The sequence below is a fragment of the Leptodactylus fuscus genome, chromosome 4, assembly GCF_031893055.1.
Source record: "Leptodactylus fuscus isolate aLepFus1 chromosome 4, aLepFus1.hap2, whole genome shotgun sequence".
Lineage (NCBI taxonomy): Eukaryota > Metazoa > Chordata > Amphibia > Anura > Leptodactylidae > Leptodactylus > Leptodactylus fuscus.
Window position 1 is genome coordinate 43,034,419 of NC_134268.1, and position 25,574 is coordinate 43,059,992.

The 25,574-nt window shown below is 44.5% G+C and overlaps 1 protein-coding gene across 2 annotated transcripts in view; it reads right to left on the minus strand.

Moving 5' to 3' along the window:
* Window positions 1–457: 457 nt before the first annotated feature.
* The window catches only part of CHMP4C (charged multivesicular body protein 4C), a 34,718-nt gene continuing 9,601 nt past the window's right edge, over window positions 458–25,574 (minus strand). The window contains exons 2-5 of one of the 2 annotated variants that reach the window (XM_075272116.1): window positions 5,474–5,651; window positions 3,801–3,915; window positions 1,796–1,904; window positions 458–1,192 (exon numbers count right to left, since the gene is read on the minus strand). In XM_075272116.1, coding sequence (XP_075128217.1) covers window positions 1,122–1,192; window positions 1,796–1,904; window positions 3,801–3,915; window positions 5,474–5,651 — 473 coding nt within the window. In that variant the 3' untranslated portion in view covers window positions 458–1,121. Of the gene's footprint in view, window positions 1,196–1,795; window positions 1,905–3,800; window positions 3,916–5,473; window positions 5,652–25,574 lie in introns of both variants that reach the window. The other variant, XM_075272115.1, reaches the window with a different exon arrangement.

Consider the following 25,574-nt stretch of genomic DNA (forward strand, 5'->3'; position numbering starts at 1 on the left):
GACTTGGTGATTATCCTTAGTCGAATTTGGGTTTCCCCTGAAACGAAGCATTTTTCTTTCCCCATAGACTATAATGGGATTCGATATTCAATCAAATAGTCGAATATCGAGGGGCTACTTGAAACGAATATTGAATATTTCACTACTCGCTCATTTCTAACAGATACACTTTAAAAACAAATGTATATACAGGGCAGACTTCACAGCCAATGATAGTAATGCCATCTGGTGGTTACATGAGGTATGTCTCCTGGTGTACTTTTGTGAAAATAATCAGAACATTACATAAAGGTGAATATAAAATGATCACATACACGTACAGTATATATAGTTCCGGTAGTGCTCACCAACTATTGTAAAACTATAACTAAGTATGCTGAGGATTGTAGTTCATTACATGTAATACACTATAAATATTAAACTGTAAGTACAACAGTATTTTATTAAAACCACCAAACAATAGAGAGCAGATAACCCTACAATGGAATGGCCAAGTATATTACAGTCTTTTACTCATTTACAACATATATAATGTCATTTTTCCTATTTTGAATGAGAATTAGTGCAAAGAATCAATTGCAGTCTTAGTATATATGTATGTCTATATATATATATATATATATATATATATATATATATATATATATAAAATCAGGGTAGATTTCACATCCCCACTATCCCTGAGCTGCAGTAGGAAACCACACATAATATCTATATAGGTAACGTTTATCATAGCATTTACACATTTGTACATTCCGTATACAGCAGAGGTCCCCAACCTGTCCTATCACCGGAGTCACTTTGTACATTTGACTGATAGCAAATACAGGTATTAAAAATTTACCGAAGAAAACAAATGGTAATAATGAAATAGATGTCAATGTGAAACGTGAAAATTGCGGCTCTGATATTTTTTTGCTGTAATATCCAGTTTGTCAGTCCCGGTTATACCCATAACACCTTCCTGAGCCAAAAGCCAAGTGACAATGATATGGTCTGCAGCTTGAAGCCATTGATCCACAATAGTATCAGCAAGTTTCACCAGCTAGGAAGTCAAGTGCAGCAGGAACATGTGGCTCACCGGCCACTGGTTGGGGATCGCTGGCTTAGCTAGTTCCTGACTAGGTAGCCCAGGCCGCCAACATCTTCATGTCATCATCGTCTTCCACCCTCTTCCTTGTCGATGCCGCCGCTGCTGACATAAATGAGTAAATTGTTAGCAGAAGAATTTTTAGCATGTGCTTCTCTGTTATGTTGTGTAAGGGGAGTCTATCACAAGGAACAAGCATATCATCCCCGCCCTGCAGATAGATAGGTTAGGGCCACCTCAACTAAACTGTGTCTGGTGAAATGGGGACTCTATTGCTGTTTTTTTCAAAATGAAAATGAGTAGAGATGAGCGAACACTGTTCGGATCAGCCGTTCCAAACAGCACGCTCCCATAGAAATGAATGGAAGCAGCTGGCACGTACACTTTGCCGGTGGCCGGCCACTTAACCCCCCGCGTGCCGGCTACGTCCATTCATTTCTATGGGAGCGTGCTGTTCCAAACAGTGTTCATTCATCTCTAAAAATGAGCTCTTTTGAAAACAATATGGGTGTTCCCTTTGACCTCTTTGGAGCAATGGCAAAGCCCTCATTGCTCCAAAAAACTCATATACATTGATATCTCTTACCATTGTTCCCAAGTAACAGACAAGCAAGGTGTGTACATGAGGACAATGGACAATGTTCCTATTTGTAAGTGTATATCTTCTGTACTGTGTATCTGAGTAATATTTCCATCTCTGGTTACCTGGTCTGGATGGCAGTTTTGTGGACGGCACACTCGGTAACCTGACGTTGGCCATATGACTGTTGAGATCTTCTTGTTCCAGTTCTTCTAATTCTGCCAATAACTCATCCTGCAAGAATCAAAAACTTCCGTGACTTCTCTATGGCGCATTATATATAGTAGTTATATATAGTAGGCGGCTTATGTAACGCTAAGCAACCTGGTACATTGTGCAATATTCTAACACAGCACAAATAGCAGACGCCTCCTATCAATGGTTATGTAATAGAATGGGATGGGTTTCTCAAACATGATGGATTTATTAATTGTGTATCCATTACTATGAGCGTATTTGTGCTATGTATCCAAGGCCCGCAGCAATCATTGTCTTTTAAAGGCAGGTTCATATGGAGAAATTTGGAGAATTTGAGACTCAGATAGAGTCAGTGAGAGACTCGCACCGCAGGTTCTGTGTGTGAATCAGCCATGGAATCCCTGGCAAGAGCGAGCAGGACACTTCTTCTTTCAGAATTTATCATTGTCGCCCATTGAAAACAATGGGAGGCTGATTTTGAGGCGGAATCTGCTTCAAAATCAGTATCAAATAGCACAGGTTGAATATATCATAATATGTGTGAGTGCTGGCAACGTTGCAGAGATCCAGATCTTTACAGTGACCTCATATAAGAGCCGAGCACCTGCTGCTAGTATCTATGGGAAATAAGTATTGTTCTGCACAGTCCTCTGTTCCCCCAGGACCCAAATGCTTCAATGCAAAAGGAATTTGCTATTTTTAATTTTGGACCCCCTTCTCCCCCTGATAAAATGTAAAATATATATATATATATATAGCACACACACACATATATATATATATATACGGTATATATATATATATATATATATATATTTTTTTTTTTAAAGTTTCTGTAGGGTTGAGCCTGCATTTAATACTAAATTTCAGGGAGACTTCAGATAGTGTTTTTTCCTAATATTTATATGGGAATCCATTTCCCATGTTTGCACCAAATGCTATCATGCTGTTAAAGAAGCTGTCAAATGTAGAATACTGTCTAGTCTACAAGCAACATATTATTGAGCAGGTGGAGCAGAATAGATTGATATATAGGTTACTAACAGAAGATTCAGTAAACCAGTCATTTATCCATTGTAATCTCTGCTCTTTCTACACTGAGGAGTCCAGGAGGCGGAGCTATGAGTGATTGACAGCTATCTCTATGCACAGTCATGAAGGGGAGGCTGTTAATCACTCATAGCTCCGCCTCCTGGACTTCAGTGTACTAAGATTCTAATGGGTAAATGACCTGTTATACTGAATCTTTTCTTAGTAACCTATATATCAATCTAGTCTGTTCCTCCTGCTCTATAACATGCTGCCTGCAGATCGGATAGTGCAAGCAGAATGCTATGTTTCAAGCAAACCAGTGATAAAATTCTGGTTGTCTGCAGCGGTCACTAGGGGGTGCTCCAAAGGCATACTGATAGGGCATGTACAGTGAGTATAGTTATGATCATGTGATATTTCAATTTTTCTTTTGCAAAAATATCTACATTTCTGGTTTTTATCTGTCAAGATTGGGTGCTGAGTGTCCATTAATGGGAAATAAAATCAACTTTTTTTGCTTTTAGCAAATGGCTGCAATAAAACAAAGAGTGAAAAATGGGCTCTGAATACTTTCCATACCCACTGTAGATTTGTGCGCCCTGTATTAACAAGTGATTGACAATATCCGTAAAGCGCCACGGAACATGTCGGTGTTATACTAGTAAGAAAATAAATATTTATACAGGTCCTAGATGTATCTGGCTCCCACTAGTGGAGATTTACCTGCACTACCAGACATGCAAAATATTGTATCACATGAAACACATAATAGCACAATCCCATGCAATAAAATAGCTATATATATATATATATATATATATATATATATATATATATATATATATATAAAACCCGAATAACAGAACACTGCAAATCCCAAACTTTGTTACCGGCAATTACCTCATCAAACTCTTCACCAAAACCAGCGGGGTTAGAAATGGCATTTGAGATTTCTTGCGCTACATCCTGTTGTTCGGTGATGTCCTGCATCAAATCATCAATCTTATCCAGATCCCTGCAGGTAACAACATTTCACATGTTATAAAGAAATATAATGCTATAAAATATCTAGAAAAGAAACTTCCAGTCGCAGTTAGAGCTTCTATTGCTGGTGTCCATTGAGAATGAACATGTCCTTAATTAAACCGCGAATTCTGTCATTGGCCGCGCCATGAATTATGCCGTCTTTACTGGTAAGAGCACAATAGAGAGCTTTTATTTCTCAGACATGAATCAATACCTTGCACTCGCTGTGAGTTCTGTGCTATCTGTATTCTGCAGAGCGATCGGAAAGAACAATGAGCGAGTTAAGAGATATTTTATAGGATGACTCAGAGAACATCGTGTATATCAATATGCCGCATAAGGTTCATAGCGAACACAAAGCAGATACATCACAATTGCAGACATTGTCGGAGATGATTGAAAGCGCGGCTAACATAGTCGAAAATTCCCACAAAATGCTGAAGACTTGCTACAGTCGCTCCTGCGGGTTTATTGAATATGGTTACAGAGGCAATTATTAGACTTTTATGTCTAGGATGCTGTAAATGAGCTAAAAGTCAGGATACAAGTAACTACTTCAGTGAAGTACAAGTCAAGTGCTGGCTGAGAACCTCAAGAAGTACAAAGCCCCTTCTATAGGTGTCCATGGTTCACCCTATGGAGGATGGAAAGGTAAGACGCTAAGGACCACTAGGCTCAATAAGACCACTGAGTCCAGCAGCGGAGGCTCTTATTATTTTATACAATTTCCCACCAGTCCCTTAAAGGGGTTGTCCAGTTTCGCCACATACATGTTATTGTTTGTATAATGGAAAATTATCCAGTTCTGTAATATACTTTCTGTATCAGTTCCTCACACTTTTCTAGATCTCTGCTTGCTGTTATTCATTGTTTAATTCCAATGGGTAAAGATCAGTCCATGGTCATGTGATGTACAGTCTATGGTCATGTGATGTACAGTCCATGGTCATGTGATGTACAGTCTATGATCATGTGATGTACAGTCCATGATCATGTGATGTATATCACATGACCATGGACTGTATATCACATGACCATGGACTGTACATCACATGACCATAAACTGTTGTTTTTTTTTTTATCCACTGGAAATAAATAATGAAGGACAGCAAACAGAGATAAAAAAAAAATAGGAATTATTTCATAAAGTATGTTGGAGGACTGTATAACCTTTCATTACATAAACAACAGGAGCATAGCTATATGGGGTACAGTGGCTACCAGGCACGGAACAATGAAGGAATCCCAAAGCTGCCTCTTGTCCATACTGCGTCATCGCTGGGCGGTAAGCAACGAAAGCTCCCACAGTACAGCGCTATAGACGCTGATGTGAGGAAGGGCCTGACTGACAGTGAAGAGTTACGGTACCGGCACCGATAGCTCTTCATCAGGGGCACAGAACGGGAAAGCCGATAGTTGCTGAATTCAGTGCACTGTCACTGTCACTTTCTAGCGGTGTATAAAACCGCATGTGCCCCAGATGGTGAAAGGTCCTCTTTAAGCCCAGACATCCCCTTTAATGCTGAGCATGTACAGGTCTTACTTACATGTTTTTATGGATTGTTTTCATGGCTTTGGCGGCATAACCCATATTTTTCAAAACCTCTGTGTTGGTGTGGGAATTCTCGAGAGCTTCTCTCTGGAACTCAATGGTGGATAGCGTCCCATCTATCTGGGTTAGCTGCTTCTCCAGTCTCTTCTTTCTTTTCAGTGCTTGTAACGCGGCTGCGGAGAGAATTACATCCCAATTATTAGATAGGGCTGGAAGAATATTCAATAACTGTAGACATGAGGACGAGGACAAATAAATTTTATGCTGCGCTTTACATGGAAAACCAGTTTCTGGTCCCCGACTTCTTTGACAAAGTCAATTGCAATATTGCCCCAACCCATTGTAGACGTTTTTTTTATTACGTAATATAACACATGACTTTTATAGTCGTACAAAGAGCAACCATTCTCCTATAACTAATCTTGCAAATGGTTTCTTATAAAAGTAAACAGACTGGTCGGGTCCATAATTTACAGGGTGCGGCTGCTGCGCTATAATAGCTGCTCACACAGTACAGTACGGTATTTCTCAGCACATTTTTGGTAACAGGTGCGGTAGGCTCAGGACAAGTCGTCTATGAAAGGTGTGCAGAGGGTTAATAATGGATAATAGAAAAATAGATTAGACTTGAGATAGATTTACAAAAACATCTATTACAGAAACATTGTATCGCTGTTATATACTGTATATTGGCTGGAAGGTTAAAAATATTTTTCGGAAAGAGGCTACAGGGAGACTAAGGTAAACTTACATTTATTCATAACTCAATAGTGTAGGTGATAATAGTAAAATTTGTAATATTTAATATTTTTTGAAGAATGCCTATTTTTTCACTTTTTTGCCTCCTTCTGCATCAGATAAAATCCTAAAATAATATTCTGTTCAGGGGTTTAAAGTGTTTTTTCTCATTACAGACACGCATCACTTCTCCATAGGATCGGAGATAAGTGACAGATCATTGAAGGTCCGGCCATTGGGACCCCAGCGAGCAGGAGACCAAGGGACCCAAAGTTCCCCTGAAGCCATGCTGTGAATGAAGCTCCAGTGGGCTTGTGTGACCGGCACTCCATTTACTGCTATAGGGCTGCCAGGACAGAAATCCCCAGCAGCCATGTAACAATGAATGGAGCATCGGTCACGCAAGTCCACTGGAGCTTCATTCCCAGGGAAAATAATCCCAGAGGAACCCAGCCGCGGCAAATTTGGCTCCACCCACTTTTATGTTGACTCCGCCCATTCTCATTCATTTTATCATGTGCTCCCACACAGTATAATCCTCCTACAGTCACCCGTAAATTATATGCCCCCCCTCCATCTCTCCCCCCAGTTTCATATACACCCTTCCTCTGCCCCCAGTTTCATGTCCCCCCCTCCATCTCTGTCCCCAGTTTCATCACGTTCTCCCCCTTCATCTGCCCACAGTTTCATGTCCCCCGTCTCTGCCCCAGTGTCATGCTGTTCCACCCCCCCATCTGCCCCAGTGTCATGCCATTCCCCCCCTCCCCTTATTTTGCCCCCCAGTTTCATTGGGCCCCCTCCATCTCTGTCCCCAGTTTCATGCCGTTCTCTCCCCACCCTCTTCATCTTCCCCAGTGTCATGCCGTTCCCCACCTCCCCGTCATTTGCCCCCCAGTTTCATGGGCCCCCTTCATTATGTTCCACCTTAATATTTAATACAAAACAAACACACTCACCTTCCATCGCTCCCCCGACGCTCCTCTCTCCGCTCTCTCACTCCATTCACATAGTCGATTAAAGCAGGAGCTGTCAGCTCAGCTCCTGCTTTAAAGCTGCGGCCCGGCTTGCGTGTGTAGGCGCAATGTGATGACGTCATCGCGCCTACACGCGCAAGCCGGGCCGCAGCTTTAAAGCAGGAGCTGAGCTGACAGCTCCTGCTTTAATCGACTATGTATTCAGCTCAACGGACGCCGATGAGCTGAAATCGGGACAGGCAAGTGCTGGGGCGGGCAAGTGCCGGGGGGCCCCCAGAGGCTCTGTGGGCCCCGGCACTTGCCCGACTATGCCGTGCGCTGACGCCGGCCCTGCTTATATGTAATGGGACAACCCCTTTAAGCTATAGGCAATTAAAGTCTATGGAAAGGAGAGGGAAAAGAGGAGGAAAGCTCATGGAGGTAGCCTACAGAGAGATACTGCATTATACTGTCACAATTTACATTCACAACAGAGCTGGATTATGAGTAGGGACTCATTAGATGCTGTAGACAGCCTCATGTCTCTCTTGGTCTTCTACCTTCCTCGTCTTCCTAATCCCCCTTCCATCTCTGTAGACTTCATTGTAAACTGAACTGTATGTGTATAGACTTCTTGTGTATTAAGATCACTGTATGCAGCGAGTGATAAGAAAAGAGATAAGAGGAAGAAAACAGGAACCTACATTTTTCTTTAACTACTTAAGCGCTGGAATTTTCCTGGGTTTTCGGGCACATTTGGGGCTTTTTTGTATATGCCGTTTTGAGGATTCTAACATTTTTTATCGGTCAGGTTATTCCAATGTAAATGTAAACAAAAAAATGTTGAAAGTTGTTTTTTTTTTTTACAAGTTTTATGTAGCTGACACATAGTGTTGTGTCGCTGAGGGCGAGATTAGAACCTGTTATGTGGGTGTGACATTGAGCACTGTCTACATCACCACTGCCTTCTCTATGGGACATATAGATGTAGTAACAGCCAGTTCCCCGATTCTTCAGTTGAACAATTTTTCATGAGTACATGCTTGCAGGGTTAAGAGTGGACTGCTCGGACTTATATAGTCAATGGACAATCCAGAACCAGTGGATAGAGTATATAGCCTTCACCTGCTCTATCAATTTATTACATAAACGAAAGTCAAAAAATGTAGGCAGTCTTCAAATAGATAGGAAAACTGGTTCACTCTGTACAGAAATAATCTCCCAAAATCTGTCCATATGGCTTGGACTTAGACAACTATATGCAACAGAGTTTAATGTATTTCCCATTGACTACTTTTCTTAACTACTTCAGTACCGGGCCAGTTTGTGGTCCAGGACCAGACACATTTTTGGGGTTTTTTGTATGTGCGGTTTTGAGGGCTGTAACATTTTTCTCATATGTCTCAGTCAACTAATTTTTGCATCTTTTTTCGCAGACACATAGGGATTTATTTTTATGTTGTTTTTATTTTCAAATGTGTTTTAATTTTTTTTTATATTCGGGAAAATATAAACATAATAGGAGGGAAATTGTGTCTGGTTTTCACTTTATTTTTTATTTAATAACACAAAGTGCTACTGAAAAACTTTATAAAATGTTTCCTCTCCATTACGGTAATTTTTATTTTGTATGGTGATGTCGGGGGTGGGGCTATAACCTTTAATAACGGCTATTTATTAGCGTATTATTTTTTTTATTTATTTTAATAATTTTATTTTAATTTCTTTTAACTTTTTTATAATATATATATTTTTTTTTTTTCAGATTGTGTCCCCATAAGGTCATAAGAGATCTTTGGGAACATCTTTTTTTTTTTTTTTTTTGTACTGGAGGCTGATTTCTCCTATAACTGGGGCTGGTACATTTAGCCTCAATTACAGGAGGAATACAGCCTCCTGCACACTGTTCTTTACACTTACAGAGCTGATCTGGCTCTTGTAGGACCCAGCAGCTCTTGTAAGACGCTGAGCCTGGCGGATCACATGACTGCCGGGTCAGAGGGCGGCCGCATCATGGCGGCGCCTATAGCCGTGTATACAGCGCTCATTGAGCGCTGTATACACAGCGATCGAGACGGCAGGGATGGGAATAAACCTTCCCTGCCTACAGCCGGCTCCCAGCTTCAGCAGCTGCACGACCTCCGTGCAGCTGCTGTGTTCTGATTGGACATACCAGTACGTCCTGTCAGAACTAGGCAACCACTTCCCGGACGTTTATAGTCTATGGGCGGTCAGAAAGTGGTTAAAGAAATTGGTATGATAACACAGATTCACTAATAGTATAAGCTTAGACTAGATTTATCACAGTGGCTGATACTGGATGATAAATATGGTGCATTTGTAGGCTGCGTAGTTTACCTTTACATCACCTATTCGTTTGCTTAGTTTACCAGACAAAATATATAAAAATTTTGGTAAGCCACTTTCCACTAAGCCACTAATGTTGGCAAGCCGTCATGGCCCTGATGCAAGAAAACAGGTCCAAACCTTGATACTACCACTAACTGAGTGTGATAGATAGTATTGGGTGTTTATTCTTGGGTGCAGAGTTCTTTCGTTGTACATAACGCTTCTCACTTAAACCAAAAAACTCAATTTTGATCTGATTCTTACACAAAACATCTGTTCAGATGATCTTCAGCAAACTGCAAATGGCCTTCTTATAGGTTACCTTGGGTACCTCTGTGACCTTGTGGACTATTATATGTCTTGCTCTTGGTGGGATCTATCTTAGTTGACCACTCCTGCACAGGAACATAATGGTCTTGAATTTCCTTCATTTGTTCACAATCTACCCAACTGTGATTTGGTGGACTCCAAACTCTATAAAGATGGTTTTGCAACCTTTTCCAATATGATAAGTATCAGCAACTCTTCTTCGAAGGTCCTCAGGAATCTCAAAAATAGAAAAACACCGCTCAACACCACACTGATATACCACTGTTCAATATATAGGAGTATGAGCCAATGCAGATGCACGGAAGAACCAAGATTAGCAGCTTGGAAACCAATTCCTCAAAATGATGGTAAAACTTCCAGCATCCATAAAAAATAACTTGTAATCTTTGTTAAAACATGAATAAAATACCTTCACATGCAAAGATTAGAGATGAGCGAACACTAAAATGTTCGAGGTTCGAAATTCGATTCGAACAGCCGCTCAATGTTCGTGTGTTCGAACGGGTTTCGAACCCCATTATAGTCTATGGGGAACAGATACTCGTTAAGGGGGAAACCCAAATCCGTGTCTGGAGGGTCACCAAGTCCACTATGACACCCCAGGAAATGATGCCAACACCTCTGGAATGACACTGGGACAGCAGGGGAAGCATGTCTGGGGGCATCTAACACACCAAAGACCCTCTATTACCCCAACATCACAGCCTAACAACTACACACTTTACACACTCAATACCACCTCTCTGACAGTAGGAAAACACCTTGAAACATGTGTATTTGGCACTTGCAGTGAGGAGAGCTTGTCACCAGCAGTGAATTTGGCCCTTGTAGTAAGTTGAGGTTGGCACCAACATTTGTTTTGAAAATCAGGGTGGATTGAGCCTCTAACCAGCAGAGTTTGGGCAAATTCATGGTGGAGGGAGCCTCTAAAAACCCCAGTTTGGACCAATTCATGGTGGAGGGAGACTCTAAAAACCCCAGTTTGGACCAATTCATGGTGGAGGGAGACTCTAAAAACCCCAGTTTGGACCAATTCATGGTGGAGGGAGCCTCTAAAAACCCCAGTTTGGACCAATTCATGGTGGAGGGAGCCTCTAACCAGCCCAGTTTGGACCAATTAATGGTGGAGGGAGCCTCTAAACAGCCAAGTTTTGGGAAATTCATGGTGGAGGGAGCCTCTAACCAGCCCAGTTTGGACCAATTCATGGTGGAGGGAGCCTCTAAACAGCCCAGTTTGGGCAAATTCATGGTGGAGGGAGCCTCTAACCAGCCCAGTTTGGACCAATTAATGGTGGAGGGAGCCTCTAACCAGCCCAGTTTGGACCAATTAATGGTGGAGGGAGCCTCTAACCAGCCCAGTTTGGACCAATTAATGGTGGAGGGAGCCTCTAACCAGCCCAGTTTGGACCAATTAATGGTGGAGGGAGCCTCTAACCAGCCCAGTTTGGACCAATTAATGGTGGAGGGAGCCTCTAAACAGCCAAGTTTTGGGAAATTCATGGTGGAGGGAGCCTCTAACCAGCCCAGTTTGGACCAATTCATGGTGGAGGGAGCCTCTAAACAGCCCAGTTTGGGCAAATTCATGGTGGAGGGAGCCTCTAAAAAACCCAGTTTGGACCAATTCATGGTGGAGGGAGCCTCTAATTAGCCCAGTTTGGACCAATTAATTGTGGAGGGAGCCTCTAACCAGCCCAGTTTGGACCAATTAATGGTGGAGGGAGCCTCTAACCACCCCAGTTTGGACCAATTCATGGTGGAGGGAGCCTCTAACCAGCCCAGTTTGGACCAATTCATGGTGGAGGGAGCCTCTAAACAGCCAAGTTTTGGGAAATTCATGGTGGAGGGAGCCTCTAACCAGCCCAGTTTGGACCAATTCATGGTGGAGGGAGCCTCTAAACAGCCCAGTTTGGGCAAATTCATGGTGGAGGGAGCCTCTAACCAGCCCAGTTTGGACCAATTAATGGTGGAGGGAGCCTCTAAACAGCCAAGTTTTGGGAAATTCATGGTGGAGGGAGCCTCTAACCAGCCCAGTTTGGACCAATTAATGGTGGAGGGAGCCTCTAACCAGCCCAGTTTGGACCAATTAATGGTGGAGGGAGCCTCTAACCAGCCCAGTTTGGACCAATTAATGGTGGAGGGAGCCTCTAAACAGCCAAGTTTTGGGAAATTCATGGTGGAGGGAGCCTCTAACCAGCCCAGTTTGGACCAATTCATGGTGGAGGGAGCCTCTAAACAGCCCAGTTTGGGCAAATTCATGGTGGAGGGAGCCTCTAAAAAACCCAGTTTGGACCAATTCATGGTGGAGGGAGCCTCTAATTAGCCCAGTTTGGACCAATTAATTGTGGAGGGAGCCTCTAACCAGCCCAGTTTGGACCAATTAATGGTGGAGGGAGCCTCTAAAAAACCCAGTTTGGACCAATTCATGGTGGAGGGAGCCTCTAATTAGCCCAGTTTGGACCAATTAATTGTGGAGGGAGCCTCTAACCAGCCCAGTTTGGACCAATTAATGGTGGAGGGAGCCTCTAACCACCCCAGTTTGGACCAATTCATGGTGGAGGGAGCCTCTAACCACCCCAGTTTGGACCAATTCATGGTGGAGGGAGCCTCTAAACAGCCCAGTTTGGGCAAATTCATGGTGGAGGGAGCCTCTAACCAGCCCAGTTTGGACCAATTAATGGTGGAGGGAGCCTCTAAACAGCCCAGTTTGGGCAAATTCATGGTGGAGGGAGCCTCTAACCAGCCCAGTTTGGACCAATTAATGGTGGAGGGAGCCTCTAAACAGCCAAGTTTTGGGAAATTCATGGTGGAGGGAGCCTCTAACCAGCCCAGTTTGGACCAATTAATGGTGGAGGGAGCCTCTAACCACCCCAGTTTGGGCAAATTCATGGTGGAGGGAGCCTCTAACCAGCCCAGTTTGGACCAATTAATGGTGGAGGGAGCCTCTAAACAGCCCAGTTTGGGCAAATTCATGGTGGAGGGAGCCTCTAAACAGCCAAGTTTTGGGAAATTCATGGTGGAGGGAGCCTCTAACCAGCCCAGTTTGGACCAATTCATGGTGGAGGGAGCCTCTAAACAGCCCAGTTTGGGCAAATTCATGGTGGAGGGAGCCTCTAAAAAACCCAGTTTGGACCAATTCATGGTGGAGGGAGCCTCTAATTAGCCCAGTTTGGACCAATTAATTGTGGAGGGAGCCTCTAACCAGCCCAGTTTGGACCAATTAATGGTGGAGGGAGCCTCTAACCACCCCAGTTTGGGCAAATTCATGGTGGAGGGAGCCTCTAACCAGCCCAGTTTGGACCAATTAATGGTGGAGGGAGCCTCTAACCAGCCCAGTTTGGACCAATTAATGGTGGAGGGAGCCTCTAACCACCCCAGTTTGGACCAATTCATGGTGGAGGGAGCCTCTAACCAGCCCAGTTTGGACCAATTCATGGTGGAGGGAGCCTCTAAACAGCCCAGTTTGGGCAAATTCATGGTGGAGGGAGCCTCTAAAAAACCCAGTTTGGACCAATTCATGGTGGAGGGAGCCTCTAATTAGCCCAGTTTGGACCAATTAATTGTGGAGGGAGCCTCTAACCAGCCCAGTTTGGACCAATTAATGGTGGAGGGAGCCTCTAAAAAACCCAGTTTGGACCAATTCATGGTGGAGGGAGCCTCTAATTAGCCCAGTTTGGACCAATTAATTGTGGAGGGAGCCTCTAACCAGCCCAGTTTGGACCAATTAATGGTGGAGGGAGCCTCTAACCACCCCAGTTTGGACCAATTCATGGTGGAGGGAGCCTCTAACCACCCCAGTTTGGACCAATTCATGGTGGAGGGAGCCTCTAAACAGCCCAGTTTGGGCAAATTCATGGTGGAGGGAGCCTCTAACCAGCCCAGTTTGGACCAATTAATGGTGGAGGGAGCCTCTAAACAGCCCAGTTTGGGCAAATTCATGGTGGAGGGAGCCTCTAACCAGCCCAGTTTGGACCAATTAATGGTGGAGGGAGCCTCTAAACAGCCAAGTTTTGGGAAATTCATGGTGGAGGGAGCCTCTAACCAGCCCAGTTTGGACCAATTAATGGTGGAGGGAGCCTCTAACCACCCCAGTTTGGGCAAATTCATGGTGGAGGGAGCCTCTAACCAGCCCAGTTTGGACCAATTAATGGTGGAGGGAGCCTCTAAACAGCCCAGTTTGGGCAAATTCATGGTGGAGGGAGCCTCTAAACAGCCAAGTTTTGGGAAATTCATGGTGGAGGGAGCCTCTAACCAGCCCAGTTTGGACCAATTCATGGTGGAGGGAGCCTCTAAACAGCCCAGTTTGGGCAAATTCATGGTGGAGGGAGCCTCTAAAAAACCCAGTTTGGACCAATTCATGGTGGAGGGAGCCTCTAAACAGCCCAGTTTGGGCAAATTCATGGTGGAGGGAGCCTCTAACCAGCAGAGTTGGGGGAAATCAGGGTGGAGGGAGCCTAGTATTAGCAGAATTGTGCAACGCTTATGGTGGATGAGTATGAGGATGCGGAGGAATTGGAGAGGTTGAGTACAGACATGGAGTTTCATGTTGGGGTGCTTTACACAGGTGGGCACAAAAATGACGGCTCTACCCAGTGGTGGTTCATTTTTATCAAAGTGAGCCGGTCGGCACTCTCAGCTGACAGACGGGTGCGCTTGTCAGTGATGATGCCACCGGCTGCACTGAACACCCTCTCAGATAGGACGCTGGCGGCAGGACAGGACAGCACCTCCAAGGCATATAGGGCAAGTTCAAGCCACAGGTCCAACTTCGACACCCAATACGTGTAGGGCGCAGAGGGGTCGGAGAGGACAGGGCTGTGGTCGGAAAGGTATTCCCGCAACATGCGCCTATACTTCTCACGCCTGGTGACACTAGGACCCTCCGTGGCGGCACTTTGGCGAGGGGGTGCCATCAAGGTGTCCCAGACCTTAGACAGTGTGCCCCTCGTTTGTGTGGACCGGTGAGAACTTGGTTGCCTACTGGAGGAACTGCCCTCCCTGCCGCCAACGTCACATGCTGGAAACATCTCCATCATATTCTGCACCAATTGCCTGTGGCAAGCATTGATGCGATTGGCCCTCCCCTCTACCGGAATAAAAGACGAGATGTTGTTTTTATACCGGGGGTCAAGGATAGCAAAGATCCAGTACTGGTTGTCCTCCATGATTTTGACAATACGCTTGTCGGTTGTAAAGCACCCCAACATGAACTCAGCCATGTCTGCCACAGTGTTAGTTGGCATGACTCCTCTGGCCCCACCGGAAAGTTCAATCTCCATTTCCTCCTCATCCTCCATGTCTACCCATCCGCGCTGCAACAATGGGACGATTCGAAGTTGCCCGGAAGCCTCCTGTATCACCATCACATCATCGGACAACTCTTCTTCCTCCTCCTCCTCCTCCTCCTCCTCCATTAAACGCAGTGAAGCGGACAGATGTGTGGACCTACTCTCCAGCTGTGACGGATCGGATGCTATCCCTAACTCCTCTGTGTGATCTGAGTTATCCCTGATGTCAATCAGGGATTCTCTCAGAACACACAAGAGCGGGATTGTAAGGCTCACCATCGCATCCTCAGAGCTCACCCTCCTTGTGGACTCCTCAAAGACCCGTAGGATGTCACAAAGGTCTCTCATCCATGGCCACTCATGGATGTGAAACTGAGGCAGCTGACTTTGTGGCACCCTAGGGTTTTGTAGCTGGTATTCCATCAAAGGTCTCTGCTGCTCAACCACTCTATTCAACATCTGAAACGTTGAGTTCCAGCGTGTGGGGACGTCGCACAAAAGCCGGTGTTGTGGCACATGCAGGCGTTGCTGGAGAGATTTTAAGCTAGCAGCGGCTACTGTCGACTTGCGAAAGTGGGCGCACATGCGCCGCACTTTCACCAGTAGCTCTGGAACATTGGGGTAGCTCTTTAGGAAACGTTGCACCACTAGGTTGAAGACGTGGGCCAGGCATGGAACATGTTGGAGTCCGGCAAGCTCCAGAGCTGCTACCAGGTTCCGGCCGTTATCACAAACGACCATGCCTGGGCCCAGGTGCAGCGGCTCAAACCATATTGCCGTCTCATCGAGGAGGGCATCCCTCACCTCGGAGGCAGTGTGCTGTCTGTCCCCCAAGCTGATCAGCTTCAGCACAGCCTGCTGACGTCTACCAACGCCAGTGCTGCAACGTTTCCAACTCGTAGCTGGGGTCAATCTAACAGCGGAGGAGGAGGCGGTGGCGGAGGAGGAGGCGGTGGCGGAGGAGGAGGCGGTAGAGGAGGAGGAGGAGGAGGGGGGTGTTCTTCTCGTGTCCCTGCCAGGAATGTTAGGCGGGGAGACGAGGTACACCGGGCCAGTTTGGGAAGCAGTCCCAGCCTCAACTACATTCACCCAGTGTGCCGTCAGTGAAATGTAGCGTCCCTGTCCGCATGCACTTGTCCACGCGTCGGTGGTCAAGTGGACCTTTGTGCAAAGCGCGGAACTAAGGGCCCGCCTGATGTTGAGTGACACGTGCTGGTGCAAGGCGGGGACGGCACACCGGGAGAAGTAGTGACGGCTAGGGACGGCATAGCGAGGTGCCGCAGTTGCCATCAGGTCCAGGAAGGCGGGAGTTTCAACAAGCCGGAACGCCAACATCTCCTGGGCCAGCAGTTTAGCGATGTTGGCGTTCAAGGCTTGCGCGTGTGGGTGGTTAGCAGTGTATTTCTGCCGCCGCTCCAATGTCTGAGAGATGGTGGGTTGTTGTAAAGAAACGCCTGATGGTGCCTTTGATGGTGCAGGAGAAGGAGATAAGACAGGACCAGGGGAGGATGAGGTAGAAGTCAACAAAGTGGCGGAGGCAGATGAAGTGGTGTCCTGGCTCGTCCTCTGGAGTGCATCGCCAGCACAGTCAGCAGTGGCAGTGGCAGAGGCAGAGGCAGAGGCAGTGGCAGTGGCGTGAACGGCAGTCGGCCTTTGTCCTGCCGTTGCTGCCTGCCACTGATTCCAGTGCTTGGATTCCAAATGACGGCGCATTGAAGTGGTGGACAGGTTGCTCTTCTCAGAGCCCCTAATCAATTTCGAGAGGCAAATTGTGCAGACAACACTATATCTGTCCTCGGCGCATTCCTTGAAAAAACTCCACACCTTCGAGAAACGTGCCCTCGAGGTGGGAGTTTTTCGGGGCTGGGTACGAACTGGAACATCTTGGGAGATTCCGGGTGTGGCCTGGCTTCGCCTAAGCTGCTGACCTCTGCCTCTGCCTCTAGCTACCCTTTTTGGTGCTGCACCTGCCTCAACATCCACACTACTTTCCCCGCTTGACATCCCCCCTGTCCAGGTCGGGTCAGTGTCCTCATCATCCACCACTTCCTCTTCCAACTCCTGTCTCATCTCCTCCTCCCGCACAATGCGCCGGTCAACTGGATGCCCTGACGGCAACTGCGTCACATCATCGTCGATGAGGGTGGGTTGCTGGTCATCCACCACCAAATCGAACGGAGATGGAGGAGACTCTAGTGTTTGAGCATCTGGATACAGATGCTCCTCTGTTAGGTTCGTGGAATCGTGACGTGGAGAGGCAGGTTGAGGGACAATGAAAGGAGCGGAGAACAGCTCTGGGGAGCAGGGACAGTTTGGGTTATTGTTCTGTAAAGCTTCGGAATTTTGGGAGGAAGGAAGACAAGACTGTTGGGTAATAGGAGGAGAGGAGGCAGAGTCTGACTGGCTGCTGGACAATGTGCTGTAAGCGTTCTCTGACAGCCATTGCAAGACCTGTTCCTGGTTCTCGGGCCTACTAAGGTTTGTACCCTGCAGTTTAGTTAATGTGGCAAGCAACCCTGGCACTGTGGAGTGGCGCAATGCTTGCTGCCCCACAGGAGTAGGCACGGGACGCCCTGTGGCTTCACTGCTACCTTGCTCCCCAGAACCATTCCCCCGACCTCGCCCACGGCCTCGTCCACGTCCCTTTCCGGGAGCCTTGCGCATTTTGAATTCCTAGTTAGAAATTGGCACTGTATACCAGTAGTAAAAATTGTGGGTGCACGTAACCCCAATATATTCTTTGAATTACCAGTCAGAAACTGGCACTATATGGCAGTAGCAAGAAATGAGGGTATTTATAACCCCAATATACTCTTTGAATTCCCAGTCAGACAATGGCACTGTATACCAGTAGTAAAAATTGTGGGTGCACGTAACCCCAATATATTCTTTGAATTCCCAGTCAGAAACTGGCACTATATGGCAGTAGCAAGAAATGAGGGTATTTGTATTCCCAATATACTCTTTGAATTCCCAGTCAGACAATGGCACTGTATACCAGTAGTAAAAATTGTGGGTGCACGTAACCCCAATATATTCTTTGAATTCCCAGTCAGACACTGGCACTATATGGCAGTAGCAAGAAATGAGGGTATTTGTATTCCCAATATACTCTTTGAATTCCCAGTCAGACAATGGCACTGTATACCAGTAGTAAAAATTGTGGGTGCACGTAACCCCAATATATTCTTTGAATTACCAGTCAGAAACTGGCACTATATGGCAGTAGCAAGAAATGAGGGTATTTATAACCCCAATATATTCTTTGAATTCCCAGTCAGACAATGGCACTGTATACCAGTAGTAAAAATTGTGGGTGCACGTAACCCCAATATATTCTTTGAATTCCCAGTCAGAAACTGGCACTATATGGCAGTAGCAAGAAATGAGGGTATTTATAACCCCAATATATTCTTTGAATTCCCAGTCAGACAATGGCACTGTATACCAGTAGTAAAAATTGTGGGTGCACGTAACCCCAATATATTCTTTGAATTCCCAGTCAGAAACTGGCACTATATGGCAGTAGCAAGAAATGAGGGTATTTGTATTCCCAATATACTCTTTGAATTCCCAGTCAGACAATGGCACTGTATACCAGTAGTAAAAATTGTGGGTGCACGTAACCCCAATATATTCTTTGAATTCCCAGTCAGAAACTGGCACTATATGGCAGTAGCAAGAAATGAGGGTATTTGTATTCCCAATATACTCTTTGAATTCCCAGTCAGACAATGGCACTGTATACCAGTAGTAAAAATTGTGGGTGCACGTAACCCCAATATATTCTTTGAATTCCCAGTCAGACACTGGCACTATATGGCAGTAGCAAGAAATGAGGGTATTTGTATTCCCAATATACTCTTTGAATTCCCAGTCAGACAATGGCACTGTATACCAGTAGTAAAAATTGTGGGTGCACGTAACCCCAATATATTCTTTGAATTACCAGTCAGAAACTGGCACTATATGGCAGTAGCAAGAAATGAGGGTATTTATAACCCCAATATATTCTTTGAATTCCCAGTCAGACAATGGCACTGTATACCAGTAGTAAAAATTGTGGGTGCACGTAACCCCAATATATTCTTTGAATTCCCAGTCAGAAACTGGCACTATATGGCAGTAGCAAGAAATGAGGGTATTTGTATTCCCAATATACTCTTTGAATTCCCAGTCAGACAATGGCACTGTATACCAGTAGTAAAAATTGTGGGTGCACGTAACCCCAATATATTCTTTGAATTCCCAGTCAGACACTGGCACTATATGGCAGTAGCAAGAAATGAGGGTATTTGTATTCCCAATATACTCTTTGAATTCCCAGTCAGACAATGGCACTGTATACCAGTAGTAAAAATTGTGGGTGCACGTAACCCCAATATATTCTTTGAATTACCAGTCAGAAACTGGCACTATATGGCAGTAGCAAGAAATGAGGGTATTTATAACCCCAATATATTCTTTGAATTCCCAGTCAGACAATGGCACTGTATACCAGTAGTAAAAATTGTGGGTGCACGTAACCCCAATATATTCTTTGAATTCCCAGTCAGAAACTGGCACTATATGGCAGTAGCAAGAAATGAGGGTATTTGTATTCCCAATATACTCTTTGAATTCCCAGTCAGACAATGGCACTGTATACCAGTAGTAAAAATTGTGGGTGCACGTAACCCCAATATATTCTTTGAATTCCCAGTCAGACACTGGCACTATATGGCAGTAGCAAGAAATGAGGGTATTTGTATTCCCAATATATTCTTTGAATTCCCAGTCAGACAATGGCACTGTATACCAGTAGTAAAAATTGTGGGTGCACGTAACCCCAATATATTCTTTGAATTCCCAGTCAGAAACTGGCACTATATGGCAGTAGCAAGAAATGAGGGTATTTGTATTCCCAATATACTCTTTGAATTCCCAGTCAGACAATGGCACTGTATACCAGTAGTAAAAATTGTGGGTGCACGTAACCCCAATATATTCTTTGAATTCCCAGTCAGACACTGGCACTATATGGCAGTAGCAAGAAATGAGGGTATTTGTATTCCCAATATACTCTTTGAATTCCCAGTCAGACAATGGCACTGTATACCAGTAGTAAAAATTGTGGGTGCACGTAACCCCAATATATTCTTTGAATTACCAGTCAGAAACTGGCACTATATGGCAGTAGCAAGAAATGAGGGTATTTATAACCCCAATATATTCTTTGAATTCCCAGTCAGACAATGGCACTGTATACCAGTAGTAAAAATTGTGGGTGCACGTAACCCCAATATATTCTTTGAATTCCCAGTCAGAAACTGGCACTATATGGCAGTAGCAAGAAATGAGGGTATTTATAACCCCAATATATTCTTTGAATTCCCAGTCAGACAATGGCACTGTATACCAGTAGTAAAAATTGTGGGTGCACGTAACCCCAATATATTCTTTGAATTCCCAGTCAGAAACTGGCACTATATGGCAGTAGCAAGAAATGAGGGTATTTGTATTCCCAATATACTCTTTGAATTCCCAGTCAGACAATGGCACTGTATACCAGTAGTAAAAATTGTGGGTGCACGTAACCCCAATATATTCTTTGAATTCCCAGTCAGAAACTGGCACTATATGGCAGTAGCAAGAAATGAGGGTATTTGTATTCCCAATATACTCTTTGAATTCCCAGTCAGACAATGGCACTGTATACCAGTAGTAAAAATTGTGGGTGCACGTAACCCCAATATATTCTTTGAATTCCCAGTCAGAAACTGGCACTATATGGCAGTAGCAAGAAATGAGGGTATTTGTATTCCCAATATACTCTTTGAATTCCCAGTCAGACAATGGCACTGTATACCAGTAGTAAAAATTGTGGGTGCACGTAACCCCAATATATTCTTTGAATTCCCAGTCAGACACTGGCACTATATGGCAGTAGCAAGAAATGAGGGTATTTGTATTCCCAATATACTCTTTGAATTCCCAGTCAGACAATGGCACTGTATACCAGTAGTAAAAATTGTGGGTGCACGTAACCCCAATATATTCTTTGAATTACCAGTCAGAAACTGGCACTATATGGCAGTAGCAAGAAATGAGGGTATTTATAACCCCAATATATTCTTTGAATTCCCAGTCAGACAATGGCACTGTATACCAGTAGTAAAAATTGTGGGTGCACGTAACCCCAATATATTCTTTGAATTCCCAGTCAGAAACTGGCACTATATGGCAGTAGCAAGAAATGAGGGTATTTGTATTCCCAATATACTCTTTGAATTCCCAGTCAGACAATGGCACTGTATACCAGTAGTAAAAATTGTGGGTGCACGTAACCCCAATATATTCTTTGAATTCCCAGTCAGACACTGGCACTATATGGCAGTAGCAAGAAATGAGGGTATTTGTATTCCCAATATACTCTTTGAATTCCCAGTCAGACAATGGCACTGTATACCAGTAGTAAAAATTGTGGGTGCACGTAACCCCAATATATTCTTTGAATTACCAGTCAGAAACTGGCACTATATGGCAGTAGCAAGAAATGAGGGTATTTATAACCCCAATATATTCTTTGAATTCCCAGTCAGACAATGGCACTGTATACCAGTAGTAAAAATTGTGGGTGCACGTAACCCCAATATATTCTTTGAATTCCCAGTCAGAAACTGGCACTATATGGCAGTAGCAAGAAATGAGGGTATTTGTATTCCCAATATACTCTTTGAATTCCCAGTCAGACAATGGCACTGTATACCAGTAGTAAAAATTGTGGGTGCACGTAACCCCAATATATTCTTTGAATTCCCAGTCAGACACTGGCACTATATGGCAGTAGCAAGAAATGAGGGTATTTGTATTCCCAATATATTCTTTGAATTCCCAGTCAGACAATGGCACTGTATACCAGTAGTAAAAATTGTGGGTGCACGTAACCCCAATATATTCTTTGAATTACCAGTCAGAAACTGGCACTATATGGCAGTAGCAAGAAATGAGGGTATTTGTATTCCCAATATATTCTTTGAATTCCCAGTCAGACAATGGCACTGTATACCAGTAGTAAAAATTGTGGGTGTATATAGCCCCAATTCTATTGCTAGGGGACTTGCAGGGTATTTCTGGGGTGAAGGTGGGGGGGCACACCGTTGGAACGGGTATCGGGGTATATATCGGGTATACGGGAATACACTGACAGTGTATTCCATTCAGGATCCTGGGAAAGCTGGGTTGCGGCGATTGAGCCCGTCAGTGCCACGTTACACTGACAAGCTTCTCCCTGGAATTTAGCTCTTACAAGAGCTGTTGGTTGTCTTCTCCTTCCTATCCTAGCCTGTCCCTGCCTACCCAGAATCTAAGCCCTAGCTAGCTGGACGGAAACCTCCGTCCTCGGTGAATTGCAAGCTCAGAATGACGCGAAGCTGGGCGTCGCTGTTCTTTTAAATTAGAGGTCACATGTTTTCGGCAGCCAATGGGTTTTGCCTACTTTTTTCAACGTCACCGGTGTCGTAGTTCCTGTCCCACCTACCCAGCGCTGTTATTGGAGCAAAAAAGGCGCCAGGGAAGGTGGGAGGGGAATCGAGTAATGGCGCACTTTACCACGCGGTGTTCGATTCGATTCGAACATGCCGAACAGCCTAATATCCGATCGAACATGAGTTCGATAGAACACTGTTCGCTCATCTCTAGCAAAGATCCATTGACAACAGAAAGTATGAAACTTGGCTGACACATTTGAGATTTCTGAGGACCTTCGAAGAAGAGTTGCTGATACTCATCATTTTGGAAAAGGTTGCAAAACCATCTTTATAGAGTTTGGAGTCCACCGAATCACAGTCGGGTAGATTGCGTACAAATGGAGGAAATCTCCTTTGTTCATGCCATAATACACTTGCCCAAACGTGCCATGAAGATGAGACTTTAATAGATCCCTGTTCTTTGAATAAAACAGGTTACTCGATCACACCTTATTGTCATCCCATTTATTGAAAACATCTAATTTCACCTTCAATCCTAAAGTTTCTAAAGGTTCTTGCTAATCCTAAAGGTTCACATACTTTTGCCACTCACAGATATGTGATATTGGTTAATTTTTTTTCTAAAGATAAAAGACAAAGTCTAATATTTTAGGCAAATTTGTTTGATTTGGCTTTTTTTAATCTATTTATAGAACTTGTGTAAAAAGCTGATATAGTTTATGGTCAATTTTTTGCAGAAACTTAGAAAATTCTTAAGGGTTCAAACACTTTAAGCACTAATGTTAATAGAAATAAGTGAATATATTTTAGATATATATACATCAAGAGCATTTTCTCAAGGTACGTATAATGGACTTCTCACATATCCTGAATGATTCCCATGACTGAAGTAATGTGTTCAGGGTAACCTTGTGGTTAGAGGTGTAGAAATCTGGGGGGACTCTGTACCATTTGGGAGGATGCACTGAACTGCACGGCCACCTAGAAGCACTGAATTTCAAGTACGGTCCATTCCCCTGAAGCCTCAGGTAGCCGAATGTATAAAGTCCCTGAAAATAATATTCAGGTGGGGCGCACAGACTACTCACTACGCCTTTGCTCCAGGCAGGTGGGGTTAAGTTTCCTTCCACATGGGGGTGACCCAGGGGTGAACCTGCCCTTTTCGCCGCCCGAGGCGGATGACAGCGGCCTCCCCAATCCACCGCTCGGTGCTAAGCTTGTCCTTGACTGGCTTAGGTAAGCAAAAATGCCGCCCTCCCCGGGGCCCTGGCATAGCGCCACCAGAAGCGGTCGCTTAAGGTCGCCTCATGGGAAGTGCGGCGCTGGGGTGACCTGTGCAATGGTTACCCCAGCCTCCCCTCTGAGTTCCATTATACTCCCCCATGACATTACAGGTCGGTGGGTCACCCCTATTGGGTTATGATTTCCAACCTTTTCCCTGCATCTTTCTAGCTGCTATAGCAAGTTCCCTTCCTCTTTGTGGACCTGAGGTTTTTGTAATTGTTTGTGGGTTGGGAATTGTCTTACATGCATTGCTCTATATTTTGTACCTTTTCATTAGCTTTACCTTTATTATAGTGCTGTCTCATTTTTTTACTCAAGTCCAGCTAGAGGTCATTGTTCCAAAGAAAATGAATGGCAAGTGTGTAAGGTGGCAGACCAGGCTGGGCATATCCCTCTTGATCCAAGTTATGAGGTCCTTTCTACCAAGTGTTTAATTGTTGATGTTTGATATTTTGATGGAGACATTAAAGGTTTGGCAGACCCCTGCCCAACAAAGACAAAAACGTGTGTCCTGGTCTTTAGTTCTTGGGTGAAGATGCGGGGAGTGGGTACAGATCATAGTCTATCCATGCAGTGTGGACCCATTAATGTCCGTTACTGTCTTATATCATTGGATGACATCGGCAGACATTAACTGTAGTAGAGTAAAGGACACAGATGGAGCTCCCCCTGTATCTGTCCATTCCCATTGACTCTAATATAAACAACATCACAGATACTTTTTTCCATCATGTTTTTTTTACTTTTGTAACAGACTTTTTCTTCCATTACAAAAGTAAAAGCTGCTGTCATGTATTTAACATTGAGTTGAAGGCAGACGGACGCTTAGCAGAAGAGGCTCCTTTGCCATCCGTCATTTAAAGTCTGTTATTCTATTCCTGTGACGTGTGAGAGCAACGGACATTAAACCCTTTCCACCAGAGGCATTTTTCGATTTTTGTTTTTGACACCCATCTTCCAAACCCCATAACTTTTTTATTTTTCTGTTCACAGAGCCATAAAAGAGCTTAATGTTTGCGGGACAAATTGTTCTTCATAAGTTTACTGTTTTTTATTCCGTACAATGTGCTGGGAGGCTGGAAAGAAATCAGAATGGGGTAAATTGGAGAAAAAGTGCATTTGTGTGACTTTTTTACGGTCTTCGTTTTAACAGCGTTCACTGTGCAGCCAAAATGGCTTCACCTGTATTCTATGTTATGATTGGAAAACTGGTAAAAAAAACCTGGAAAACAGTAAACTGGTGTAAGCAGCCATTTTCTTGTGGCTTCTTACACAGTAAGCTGGGGTAAATGGCCACAAGAAAATGACTGCGGGCAGGCCGGAAGAAGACGCGGAGAGAGGCCGTTCCTGGCGAAGATGGAGGCGGCGCTGGAGAGTTCTCTCGCAGCATTGGGGACGCCCCCAGTGCTGCAAGAGAACTCATTTGCATACCGAAGAAAACTGAGATTTCTACCAACCGGCGGCTATTCCTACGTGTTAGGGAGAAAAAATTGCAATTCACATGGTGGCTCAGTGGTTAGCACTGCAGCCTTCCAGCGCTGGAGTCCTGGTGTTCAAATCCTGCCAAGGGCAAAAAAACATCTGCAAGGAGTTTGTATGTTCTCCCCGTGTTTGCATGGATTTCCACCCCATATTCCAAAGACATACTGATATGGAAAAAATGTATATTGTGAACTCTATGTGGGGCT